Source organism: Mustela lutreola, chromosome 3 (genome assembly GCF_030435805.1).
Source record: "Mustela lutreola isolate mMusLut2 chromosome 3, mMusLut2.pri, whole genome shotgun sequence".
NCBI lineage: Eukaryota > Metazoa > Chordata > Mammalia > Carnivora > Mustelidae > Mustela > Mustela lutreola.
Window position 1 is genome coordinate 96806624 of NC_081292.1, and position 13271 is coordinate 96819894.

A 13271-nucleotide genomic window follows, 5' to 3' on the forward strand; every position below is an offset into this window, starting at 1 on the left:
CAAATCACCTGAGGGATTGCCAGACTGTTTTCCAGGGTGACTGCACCATTTTCCATTCCTGCCCATGATATGGAGCATTTTACATGTGTTTATTGGCTGTTTGTATGTCATCTTTGGGGAGAAACATCTGTTTAAATACTTTGCCTATTTTAAAAAATTTGCCTTTTTTTTTTTATGGTGGAATTGTAAGAGTTCTTTGTATATTCTGTATACAAGTCTGTTTTAAATATATGATTGATAAATAATTTGTTCCATTCTGTTAGCTGTCTTTCACTTTCTGGATAATGTCGTTTAAAGTACAGATGTTTCAAATCTTAATGAAATCTGTTTTTTCCCTTTTGTTTCTTGTGCTTTTGATAGTATACCTGAAAAATCAGTGTTTATTTCCAGGTCATGAAGATTTAGTCCTATGTTTTCTTATAAGACTTTCAAAGTTTACATTTTACATTTTAGGTCTTTTATTCATTTTGAGTTCATTTTTGTATATGATGTGAGGTAGAGTTACAGGTTTGTTCTTTGAGTGTGAATATCCATTTGTCACAGCACCATTTGTTAAAAAGACTATTCTTTCCCCACTGTATGGTCTTGGTACCTTTGTTAAAGATCTATTAGCCCTGAATGAATTTAATTCTAGACTCTCAGATCTCTTCCCTTGATCTGTGTGTCTATCCTTTGACCACAATTGTCTTACTCTAGTTTTGTTGTCAGTTTTGAAATTGGTAAATTAGTTTGCCAATTTTGTTCTTACTTTTCAAGGTAGATTTGGCTATTTTGGGTTCTTTGCATCTTGGAATCCACTTGTTAATATCTGTAGAAAAGGCTCCTGGGATTTTGATAGAGATTACTTTAAATACCTAAATGATTTTGAAGAGTTTTGGCATCTTAACATTAATAAGTATCTGACCCATGAATATGGGATGTCTTTCCATTTATTTTTGGGTCTTTGATTTCTTTCAACAGTGTTTTAGGTCTTAGTATACAGGCCTATAAAAGATCATGTCTTCTGCAAATAGAGATAGTTTTATTTCTTCCTTTCCATACTGGATGTCTTTTATTTAATTTTCTTGCCTAATTGGGAAATTTTTAAATTACCAAGTCAGTCTCTTGTTATGGATTTGTTTGGATTTTCTGTCTCATCTTAAGTCATTTTCTGGAGCTTGTGTTTCAGGTGTTTATCCATTTTATCTACATTATAATTTGTTGGCCTATAGTTAGTCATAGCATTTCTTATAGTCTTTTAAATTTAGTTTTGGAGTGATGTCTCCTTTTCCCTTGCGAGGTCAGTGAGTTGGCTCTTCTTTTATTTTGTGGTCAGTCTAACTAAAAGTTTGTCAGTTTGTTGAAAATTTCAAAGAACCAGCTTTTGGCTTCATTGATTTTTCTCTTCTTTATTTCATTTATGTTCATATAGCTATTTTGAGTATCTAAGGTAAGTGATCCTTTCCCCTTAAGAATGATTGGGAGCTCACAAGTGTAGTTTCAGTAATGTCTCTTCACAGCCCTCACTCTGTACCTCGCTCAGAGTGTATTAATGAAAGAATTAAAACACATATTCTGTATTTATAAGGAGCTTATAGCATCTCAGAGCCTCCTTTCTTTCTAAGACAACTGTTTCTGTGTCTGTCCTAAATATCTCTTCCTACAATTGATGCCTGTTTCCTGGTTCTTCTTGGGAATTGGGAAACTAGGAACTTGAAGATAGTTATTAAAGGACTTCTCAGCCTTCTTTTCACTAGGGTAAAGAAGAATCCCTCAGGTGCTAAGTTAGGGAGAATGTGTGAAAACACTTACCGTATTCCCAACTCAAACCTGTCTACCATGTTTGTTAACAAACAGGAAATGCTGTCTTTGTCCTTGAAGAACCAGCTTTTGCTGCAGAGATTGCAAAATGGCCACAGAAGGCACTAAAGAGCTGTAAAAAGAGGCATCGAAGCAGAGCAGCTCTCTTCCATGTCCTTAGAGTTTTTTTCTGCTCTTTCCTAGGCTTTCTCTGTATTGGCTAAAAACAGCCTGGGACTTGGTGACTGTGTGGAGTCACCTTATTTAGAGCTGGAGTACCTCTTAGCTTTCATTATTATGGTTTTGGAATTTAGTGTTCAGTAACATATTAAGCTCCAAATAATTTCTTATTAGCATTAGATAGGATTACAGAGCCAAATGTGAACCAGACTAGAATAAAAACCCTTTAACTAAAGCCAAGCTTCCCCAATGCCTTGCAATTACATAATATTTTCTTCAAGGAATCAGTAATAATTTAGGCAGTTGATGTAGAACATGAATGGTTTTGTGCCATTATGGAGGCATCAAATACATTTTGGATATTTGCCTTTAGAACAGCAGTAGTATTTACAGCTGTATTCTGTAGGCCAAGGTGAATTTATGTTTTTCTCTGCTGTTTCTCATTGTTTCTTTGTTACCTTCTTTATTCTTTAGCTTTTAGATTGGTTCATTCTTTTGGCAGTGTATTTTACATGGTTTCCCTGATAGTATTTCCTAGATGACAGTCTTAGCCACTCTGTAAAGCTGTATGAAATCTCCTTGCACAATCAAGATACAGAGCATTTCTATCCCCCCAGAGAGTTCTCTTGTGCCCCTTTGCAGGCAGTCCCTTCCTCTTCCTGTCACTATAGTTTTGCCTTTCCTTAAATTTCTTAGAAATATGACTGTACAGTATACAGCCCTTTATGTCTCTTTGTTAAGTTTGTATAATGCATTTGAAATCTGTGTTGTTGCATGGCTCAATAATTTGTTTCTTTTTATTGCTGAGTAATTTTCAAGTGATTTAATTCTGCTATTGCAGGTGGATAGTGTGGTGGCTGCTGAGTATGAGCTGGAGTACCTCTTGCTAGAAGGTCACTGCTATGACATCACCACAGGCCAGCCCCCACGAGGACTGCAGTTTACATTAGGAACTTCGGCCAACCCAGTTATTGTGGATACCATTGTTATGGCCAATCTGGTAAATAATCAGTACATTAGGTGGGAGTATTGAGTCATGTTAATTTGGGCACTAGAGTTTATGGATAAAGCAGTTTGCATTCTGAATATGAGTGAGATTAAAATTCATGATTGAATAAATTTGATCAGTATAAAAATCTAAGTTAAACTTACAGGTTGGAATAACATATTAGTCTTAAAAAAATGCTAGACTATTCTGAATATTCTGTTCTAATCAAATTGGTGCCTGCAGATGCAATGCTTAAGAGCTGACAGCATTTTTCTTGGCTTTGGAGGTTTGTAGCTTATTCATAAATGACACATTGATCCTTCATTCACTTACAGATCAAGGGCCCCGTTCTTGGCTTCACTGGCCTGTATTTTGCTAGTGTTTCTAATGGGTAGATTGATTGATTGATTGATTGATTGATTTCTCTCTTTCTTTTAAAGAATAGCACTGAAATTTTCATATAACTGTCTTATTTAAAATATGAGTGATATTTCAGAAAACGAAATAACTGTCCCTCAGAAACAGCATTTTGATGTTTCAAAGAAAACTAAAATTTATCTTTCTTCTTACCTTAGGGCTACTTTCAGTTAAAAGCCAACCCAGGAGCTTGGATTCTCAGACTAAGGAAGGGTCGGTCTGAAGATATTTATAGAATTTACAGGTAGGATTAAGTGATGTAGGTGCTTCTTTTCCAGAATATTTTACAAAGAATCAACTTGAATTGAGTACTACACTGGCAGTTAACTGGGAAATAAGAATTTATAGGTGATGAAACAATGCTTTTCCAGGAAATTGAGTATGGAAGAACTGTCAGGGTATGATTGGACAATAAGTGGTATGAATACTAGTAAGTATGTCAGGTTTTACTCTTTAGTCTTTCCTTTGTGCTAACAGCATCCCAGAATCGGGTCATTCTCTCACTGTGATGAAAACCATAGGCAGATGAGAAATTGAGTTATTTCAGGAAAGGAGAAAAAAGTAAATAACAGTCAGTCTTTTCTGCCTGGATAGTATATTTCTTGACCCTGGGTGAATTGTACATACACAGAAGGTATAAACTTTGGCCTTGAAATCTTGGTGCTAGCATTGGCTTTCCTGGTCTGGGGTAATATGGCAGTATTTCCAGTATTTCCAGAGCATTTTGTCAGTCACCAGGTTTTTGCCTTCAGGTTTGCAGTGGCCTCCTGTTAGCTTAAAAAAATTATACTGACATTTTGAGATTATCTTTGTGTATGGTGTAAGAGTGTGGTCTAGTTTCATTCTTCTGCATATGACGGTCCAGTTTTCCCAGCACTGTTTACTGAAGAGACTGTCTTTTTTCCATTAGATACTGTTTCCTACTTTATTGAAGATTCGTTGACCATAGAGTTGAGGGTCTGTTTCTGGGGTCTCTGTTTTGTTCCATTGATCTGTGTGTCTGTTTTTGTGCCAATACTGTGCTCTCTTGATGTTTACAGCTTTGTAATACAGCTTAAACTCAGTCATTATGTGTCCCCAGCTTTGATTTTCTTTTTCATAATTCCCCTGGTGATTTGGAGTCTTTTCTGGTTCCATACAAATTTTAGGATTGTTTGTTGCAGCTCTGTGAAAAATGTCCATGATATTTTGATAGGGTTTTCATTGAAAGTGTAGATTGCTCTTGGCAGCATAAATATTTTAACAATGTTTATTCTTCCAATCCATGAGCATGGTTTCACTCATATATGGAACATAAGGAAAAACACAGGGGACCATAGGGGAAGGGACGGAAAACTAAATGGAAAGAAACCAGAGATGGAGATAAACCATGAGAGACTTTGGACTGTGGGAAACAAACAGAGGATTACAGAAGGGAGGTGGTTGGGGGAATGGGGTAACCAAGTAATGGATATTAAGGAAGGCATGTGTGGTGATGAGCACTGGGTTTTATGTGCAACTAATGAATCATTGAACACTACATTCAAAAACTAATGATGTACTATATGTTGCTCAATTGAACATTAAAAAAGGAATTAAAAGGGGAAACAGAAGAAAAATTATACTGCCTTTTAAAAGGTGTAATCTAAGTTTAACACAATTTAAATTAGTTTTAAGCTATGTGAAGAGAGTTTGTGTCAAGTTTTAGGGAGGAATTTCCATTACAGTGTATTTAAAACACCCTCTGGTTGTGTGATTTTAGTTCTGTAGAGCAGCATGGATTCTTGAAGCTGTATTATAATAACATTCAATGTAAATACTAGGTTTTCTTCCCAATAACGTTTTCTTAAATATACTTTTGCAGAATTTAATCCCATCATGAGAAATTTACTTGTTCTTCTTCTAAACACCATCCCTTCCATATGTCCTTTCCTTGACTACTCTTCCCCCTACCCTAGGAGTATGGAGTCCTCCTCTCTTCCTGCTGTCTAGAGTTCCCTTCATCTTGGATAGTCCCAGATTCTGTAGTGTTTCATGCTCACATCAGAATCTTTCCTTGCCTGAGAACTCTGTTGTCTGCTGAATGATATTGAATGAATGTGGTGAATTCATATTTTATCGTGGCTTTCTGCACTTAACACCTTGAAAATTGATGCCTGGAAATTTTAGGAATTAGTTGATTGGGGATATCTTATTTTTAATTTTAAAGTTTCCAATTTTGCCCTAGCCCTCCCTGCAAATAGAGCTTGGTATAGTTCTTTCTTCAGAATATGGGCACCAGGTTGAGTTGAGACTAGAGTTGGTTGATTATGTGCCTCCAGGCAGAAGGATAGAGTACGGTACTCTGAAGTAGAGTCATGCTTTGTTACTTGTCTGTGAAAGAGTAGAAGTGATGTGTTTCTGATGATGGTGCAGAGTGGCTTATACCCCTGGACAGCCCTTTATTGCTGGTGCTGAACTTGGCTCAGACTTTGTTATTACAGGTGTTGATTAAGTGTTATTATGCGCTTGCCAGCACTGGGAGCTTTTTTCTCTGTGAAAGGTAATTTAAAGATTTTATTTATTTATTTGACAGACAGAGATCACAAGTAGGCAGAGAGGCAGGCAGAGAGAGAGAAGGGAGCAGGCTCCCTGATGAGCAGAGAGCCCGATGCAGGGCTCCATCCCAGGACCCTGGGATCATGACCTGAGCCAAAGGCAGAGGCTTTAACCCACTGAGCCACCCAGGTGCCCCTGTGAAAAGTAATTTAAAGAGGAGACTCAAGAAAAAAGTTTGGGTTGTGACTGGAATGTTTGATGTTTGAAGGATAGAGATTCTGACAAGTGCTTCTGTGTAGCTTGAAGCGACTTCCTGCAGGTTGTGAGAAATTAATTTGTTCTGGAAAACTCGTTTATGATAACAAATATGGCAGCTTGACGTCAGACCACTTACTGCATTTTGAGAATTGTGATTTGTAATGTCTGTCTTGTCCTTTCCCTTTCTTTTCTCTCTAAGCCACGATGGCACAGATTCTCCTCCTGATGCTGATGAAATTGTTGTTGTCCTCAACAACTTCAAGAGCAAAATTATTAAAGTGAAGGTGAGTTTGGTAATCCTAAAACAGACATTCTATTATAGTGGGTAAAAGTAGCAGTATTCTGGCATTCAGTAGCTCTTATCTAGATAATGTGGATGTGTTATCTAATAATATTGTCACTGTGGTCATCATTTTACAATATATATGCAAATAATATATGCAGATCAAATCAAATCATCACATTGTGCACCTTCAATTTTTACAATGTTTGTCAGTAATTATATCTCAGTAAAGCTGGTGGGAAGAAAAACCTGCTTAAGACTTTAATTCACCTTTGGAATTTTAGTGTTTATTGAAATGCCTTTTTTTTTTTTTTTTTTTGAGAGAGAGAGAGAGCATGCCAGGGTGGGGGGCGGGGAGACTATGCGGCAGGAGAGAGAGAGAAAGAGAAAGAAGAGAATCCCAAGCAGGCTCCATGCCTAGCACAGAGACCAATGTGGGGCTCATTTTCACCATCCTAAAATCATGACCTGAGCCGAAATCAGGAGTCAGACACTTAGCCAACTGAGCCACTAGGCGCCCCAGAATACTTTAAATGTAAGATGTCTTTGGTAAACATACATTTGTGGCTTTCTTCAGCCGAGAGATTGTACCTTTTGAGTAATCTCAGTGAGCAATAATAGTCTCATTTTACATAAAGTGTTTTCACAAGATACTATTTTGCTTACATAGCCATCATTAATATTACTATTGATGACTATTCTCAGAAAATTGGGAAGGATGCCTATGAAAATTCCAACAACAATAATAATTGGTATCCCTATTTCATTTCTTTTCACTTCTCAGAATTTTGAAATTCTTAATGCCTTAAACACAAATAATAGGTATTATAGAATAAGTAATCATTACACACAGTGGAATCTAAAGCAGCCCACACAGTTGAGCAGAAAATTGGTCTCTATGCTGGGGAGAAGATTCAACCTGTCTTTTTCCTGGGAAATCCTAAAAACAGGCTGTGAGCTAAAGTGACTGCCTGTCAGTGCTCATGTGGGCTGTACTCTACTTCTGGAAAACCAGCTCTCAGCTTGGTGGATTAGGTTTCTAGTTTTGCTTTGAGTATGTTTCCTACACAGTTGAATTTGAGGTTCTTTGACCATTTTTCAAAGTAAAAAAGTTATTATCTAATTAAGAGAGGTTGCTGTCTCATCACCTGCAGTTTTAATGTGGTATGTTGATGATCATTCTATTGAACTCGTCTAGACTCTGGGTTGGTTGTCATGCTTATTGGAGAATTCATTTCCTATTGTTGATAGCACTCCTCACATATGGTTGCAGGTTCAGAAGAAGGCAGATATGGTAAATGAAGACTTGCTGAGTGATGGAACTAATGAAAATGAATCTGGATTTTGGGACTCCTTCAAATGGTAAATTGGTACCATTAAAAAAATATATATATACTGGGGCGCCTGGGTGGTTCAGTGGGTTAAGCCGCTGCCTTCGGCTCAGGTCATGATCTCAGGGTCCTGGGATCGAGTCCCGCATCGGGCTCTCTGCTCGGCAGGGAGCCTGCTTCCCTCTCTCTCTCTCTACCTGCCTCTCCATCAACTTGTGATTTCTCTCTGTCAAATAAATAAATAAAATCTTAGAAAAAAAAATATATATATATGTATATACATATATATATATATATGTATCTTTTAAGGAAAAGGTGAGGTGTAAGCACCGTCTCTCCCTTCTTTTGAGTATAAGAATCCTATCTGAGCCTTTCAGAGTCTGCACTCTGCCACCACATCTTGCACTTTCTATTTAGAGTAGATGAGTGTTTTCCACTGACTAAGTGAAGGATGTTAACATCCCCTTGTGGGGAAGTTACTTCTTGACTCTCATTGGGTTGTGCCTGCCTTTTGGAGAGTTCAGTTTACTTCCCATTGAGCAGATCACATTCTGTGGAATCGCCTGTGTTCAGTCTATTTGTGAAGCTATGTGGTACCCCGTAGGCAGCATCCTTCTCTTTACCCTGTGCTGGCTTGGTTGCCTTGTGCCCTCTTGGGGTCCCAGAGGATGTTTCACTGGCTCCTCCTGCATTACCCCCTTGGGAAGGAATGGGAATGGGAAACACCATCTCTGTAGCTCTCCCCTTAAAGGGCTATGTATCTGTACCAGCATTTCAAGTGTTCTTGTTTTTATCTTTATTATTATAGGGGCTTTACAGGAGGACAGAAGACTGAGGAAGTGAAACAAGATAAAGATGACATAATTAATATTTTCTCCGTGGCATCTGGTCATCTCTATGAAAGATTTCTTCGGTTAGTTGTATTGATTATTTCAGTATATATGAATGAGTTTGTTTTAGTATTCTTACTTAGTTAATCTTTTATGGGATTCTGTCCATTATGCTTCTTTGTAATCTGAAGCACTCTGAGGATTTTGAATATATAATTGTATTTGTTTTGTTCTGTCAGTCTCATAAAGTCTGACTGTATCTTAAATGCATCTGTGTGGATATTACAAGGCTATAAACCTTTAATAGTGCTGCATGCACAATATAAATAGTGGTGTTTAATTGGCCAATGACTTAAGCAAGTCATTGCTTAAACCAGAAATTAGGAGGTCAGCACAGAGAATAGAAGTAGAATAGGGCCATGGACCTGCCTTCCAAAGACTCATAGTTTAGAGCGAGGAGTGATCTTGGTTCTCACAGAAGAATACCTTTGTTTATAGGGAGATTCAGAGGGTGAAGGAACTTGCCTGAGGTCACACAGTCAGGGTCAAGGAAAGGTCACAGCCTTAGGCTGGTTGAGGCAGTGCTCCCCAGGGAGAGGCTTGGCTATGAATATATACTCCTTTCCTTGAGAGTGCCTTTCTTAATGCCAGGGTTCATTTTACTTTTAATTTTCCATGACAAATCTAGTGTGGCAAATAATTAAACTGTCATTTTACTCAGGTCAGCCCTCCCATTTCCAAAAAATAACTGACCTAAAATAAAGTAGTTAATGTTAAATGTTGGTTATAATTCAATTTAATTAAATTCCTTGACTCAGTTTGTTTTTGTCTGTTTTCAAAGTAGGAAATCCTGATGCCATAGTCATTTGCTATATCCCCTGACCTCTCCCTGCTCTCCTCCCTGGCAGGGTCTTCAGTTGAGACTCTGGGGGGCAGTACAGCCACACACAGCTATTGTGGCTTACAGGTTTTCTTTTCAGAGTCCTGTAGTCATTTAACCACAACCTTCATTATTCATTTGTACCATAGTTAAGAAAGCAGTTCATGAAGGAGTTTATTAAAAGATGTAACATGATTAAAACATTTGCCTTTATCAGGTATATTTTTATGGGTGAGAAATACTTTCTTTTCCATTCAATGATAACTTTGTATAATAAGTGTAGTTTTCCATTTCCATTACTAAGCGTCTCTCTTTGCCATCAATTTGCTCTGCTATGAAGAACATTTAGCAGTCTCATGATTGACTCTACTTGATTTCTCTGAGATTAAAAAGCATTGGAAGATTATTATTGATTATTGTTTGCTTTTGTTTGACAGTATAATGATGCTGTCAGTACTGAAGAATACCAAGACTCCTGTGAAATTCTGGTTTTTGAAGAATTATTTGTCTCCCACATTTAAGGTTTGTTCCTCAGGAGAAAGGAAAGGATTCTTATTAAGGAGATATGTATGGTATAATAGAGTTTTTACTGCTTCAGTCTTACTTGTATGATTTAAAAATTTTCCTTTTAATTAGGTTTCCCTTCTTCAGTTGTATATATATATTTTTGTTTATTTAGTTTAAGTAATCTCTACACCCAGTGTGGGGCTCAAACTGATGACCCCAAGATCAAGAGTCACGTGCTCTTCCAACTAAAACCCAGCCAGGAGCCCCTGCTTGTATATTTGTATGTTCATTCCAGACTGGATTATTTTGGAAGGATAGTCCTTATAAAACCAAACAAAATTTTGACCTGTTTGAAGCTTGGATAACATTAGAAGAAAATCTGTATCTTTTGTTTTGATAAAATACATTCTCTTCCTCTGAGCATGTATTTATAGTTTAATTAGAAAGTGTAGTGCAGGTTACTCTGTGAGTCAGGGTTAGATATCTGTATTAGACCACTGTTATGGTAAATGTATTTTACTTGTGCCATAATCACGATGGCTGACTTACAGAGTTGAATTTCTTCATCAAAGTAAATGGTTGTTAAAAAAAAAAAAAAAAGTAAATGGTTGTTTGTTGTTTCCTATGTCCCAAAATAGGAGTTCATACCTTATATGGCAAATGAATACAATTTCCAATATGAACTTGTTCAGTACAAATGGCCTCGGTGGCTTCATCAGCAGACTGAGAAGCAGCGCATCATCTGGGGTTACAAGATTCTCTTCTTGGATGTGCTCTTCCCATTGGTTGTTGACAAATTCCTGTTTGTAGATGCTGATCAGGTAAGCTCTTTTTTTTTTTTTTTTTTAAAGATTTTATTTATTTTTTTGACAGAAAGAGATCAAAAGTAGGTAGAGAGGCAGGCAGAGTGGGGGTGGGGGAAGCAGGCTCCCTGCTGAGCAGAGACCTGATTCGGGGCCCAATCCCAGGGGCTCAATCCCAGGACCCTGGGATCATGACCTGAGCTGAAGGCAGAGGCTTTAACCCAATGAGCGACCCAGGTGCCCCAAGTAAGCTCTTACAAGCCAGATTTAAACAGTTCATATTGGGGCGCCTGGGTGCCTCAGGACCTTTGCTCTCATCATGATCCCGGGATCCTGGGTTCAAGCCCTACATCAGCCTCCCTGCTCAGCAGGAGGCCTGGTTCTCCCTATCCCACTCCCCCTGCTTGTGTTCCCTCTCACTGTCTCTCTCTTTGTCAGATAAATAAATAAAATCTTAAAAAAATAAACAGTTCGTATTAAAGGCATTAGACTTCCTTCTCCTTTTTAATTTTCCTAGTTACAGAAAAATACATGTTTATGTTATATTATTAGAATATATGGAATATGCACACATATGAATATGAATATGCACACGTGAATCATGGAACACTACATCAAAAACTAATGATGTACTACATGGTGACTAATACAAAATTACTAATACAAAAGTAATAAAAAATAGAATATATGGAAAGTTATACCAACACGTGATCACTTTTTAAAATTTGCATTTGATGTATTTTTTTTTCATCTTTTTTCTGTGCCTCTTTTACGCAAGTGCGTTTACATCATTTATGCAGTACATAATTACATACTTAATTCATTTAACATACAAACTAGAAACTAAAAGATTGAGGTTTAACAGTGCTTGCCATTATCTCCAGTTATTTACCCAAAAGCTAGGACTTACTGACATGGTTAAGAGGGAGGAGGCTCTAGTAGATAGATGCCTGGCTTTGATAATTTGGAAGTCTTCAGATAGTCTTCTTCCTGTCAAGATTTGACCTAAAAGGAACATACTGTGGTTTTAGACCATACAAACTAAAAAAGTGTGAATATAGTTCTTTAACCTTCCCCCATCCCCTGAGCTGGCTGACACCTGAGGTAATCATCTGAATGGAAGTGATATGTCATATGTGCATGTGGCCACAGGCTTCATCCACCTCTTTGGAATTACCTGCCTTATAGGACTCACTGTATCACAACTGACATGATCTAAAGCATGCTTTCTGGATTCTAATATAAGCACACTTACTCTTCGTTGAGTACTTGTGTGTCCGGCATCTTTTCACAGCTGTCCGTGTACTGATTCATGTAATCCTGTGAAGTATCCATTTTACACATGAGGAAACTCAGTCACAGAGAGGCTAAGTAGTGTAAATTTGTTTTATTCTACCTTTTTGAATACTAGAATACTATGTGCCAAGCTCTAGACAAAGTGTCTTACATGTTAGTGAAAGCAGTCAGCTAATCAGAGTAAGAATCTGGGTTAAGACTGGGTCTACAGCTGGAGACTGTGCCATTAACCTCAGAGCTGCCCTCTGCAATGTCTCAGTGAGGCATTCCGGATTTTAAGGAAACTGCTCTCAGCAGTTTCAGATGACTTGTGGGTTGTCTGGGTGGCTCAGTTGGTTAAGTGTCTGACTTTTGATTTTGGCTCAGGTTATGATCTCAAGGTCGTGAGATGGAGCCCTGTGTCAGGCTCTGCACTGGGCATGAAGCCTATTTAAGATTCCCTCTCTTCCTCTAATCTATACCTCCCTCCCCTACTCCCTTCCTGCTCTCTCTCCCTCTAAAACAAACAAAGCAATACAAATGACTTGTGATTTTCTTTTCTTCAGATTGTACGAACGGATCTGAAAGAGTTAAGAGATTTCAATTTGGATGGTGCTCCTTATGGTTATACTCCTTTCTGTGATAGCCGAAAAGAAATGGATGGCTACAGGTTCTGGAAATCGGGGTACTGGGCTAGTCATTTGGCTGGGCGGAAGTATCATATCAGGTATTGAAAAAGGAATACTCTTAATGCTGTTTGATTTTCTTTTCTTAAAAAATTTATTTTGCATATTTGAAATTGTGAATAGGCAATAAATTAATATGGTTCAAAAATAAAAATTATAAATGATATGCCCAGATTATTACAAAAAATAATCTTCCCAGTCTTTTCTGTCCTCTACCCAGTTCTCACTTCTACAACAGATAACCTCCTCTTTTAATTTATGTCCTTCCAGAGTTTCTTGATTTCTTACATTAACAACCAAATTTCTTTTTATACACAAAATATGCCATCATGTTTACAATTTTGTGCTTGCTTTATTTAATTTCTCTAGTAGATCTTAAATTAGTGTGTTGAGAGAGAGACCTTCCTTTTTACATCTACATATTATTCCAGTATTTGTGTTACTTATGGTATTTTGTTGTGACATACTGCATTGCAGTGAATAATTAAATACATCATTTAGTATATTTCAGATATATCTGTGGGACAAATTTCTAGA

The 13271-nt window shown here is 37.4% G+C and overlaps 1 protein-coding gene across 2 annotated transcripts in view; it reads left to right on the plus strand.

Moving 5' to 3' along the window:
* UGGT1 (UDP-glucose glycoprotein glucosyltransferase 1) overlaps positions 1–13271 on the plus strand; it is a 127608-nt gene that overhangs the window by 88258 nt on the left and 26079 nt on the right. For both annotated transcript variants that reach the window (XM_059166539.1, XM_059166540.1), the window contains 8 exons: positions 2801–2959; positions 3523–3608; positions 6339–6423; positions 7696–7784; positions 8562–8666; positions 9901–9985; positions 10609–10791; positions 12615–12775. In XM_059166539.1, the coding sequence (XP_059022522.1) occupies positions 2801–2959; positions 3523–3608; positions 6339–6423; positions 7696–7784; positions 8562–8666; positions 9901–9985; positions 10609–10791; positions 12615–12775 (953 nt within the window). The remainder of the gene's footprint in view (positions 1–2800; positions 2960–3522; positions 3609–6338; positions 6424–7695; positions 7785–8561; positions 8667–9900; positions 9986–10608; positions 10792–12614; positions 12776–13271) is intronic.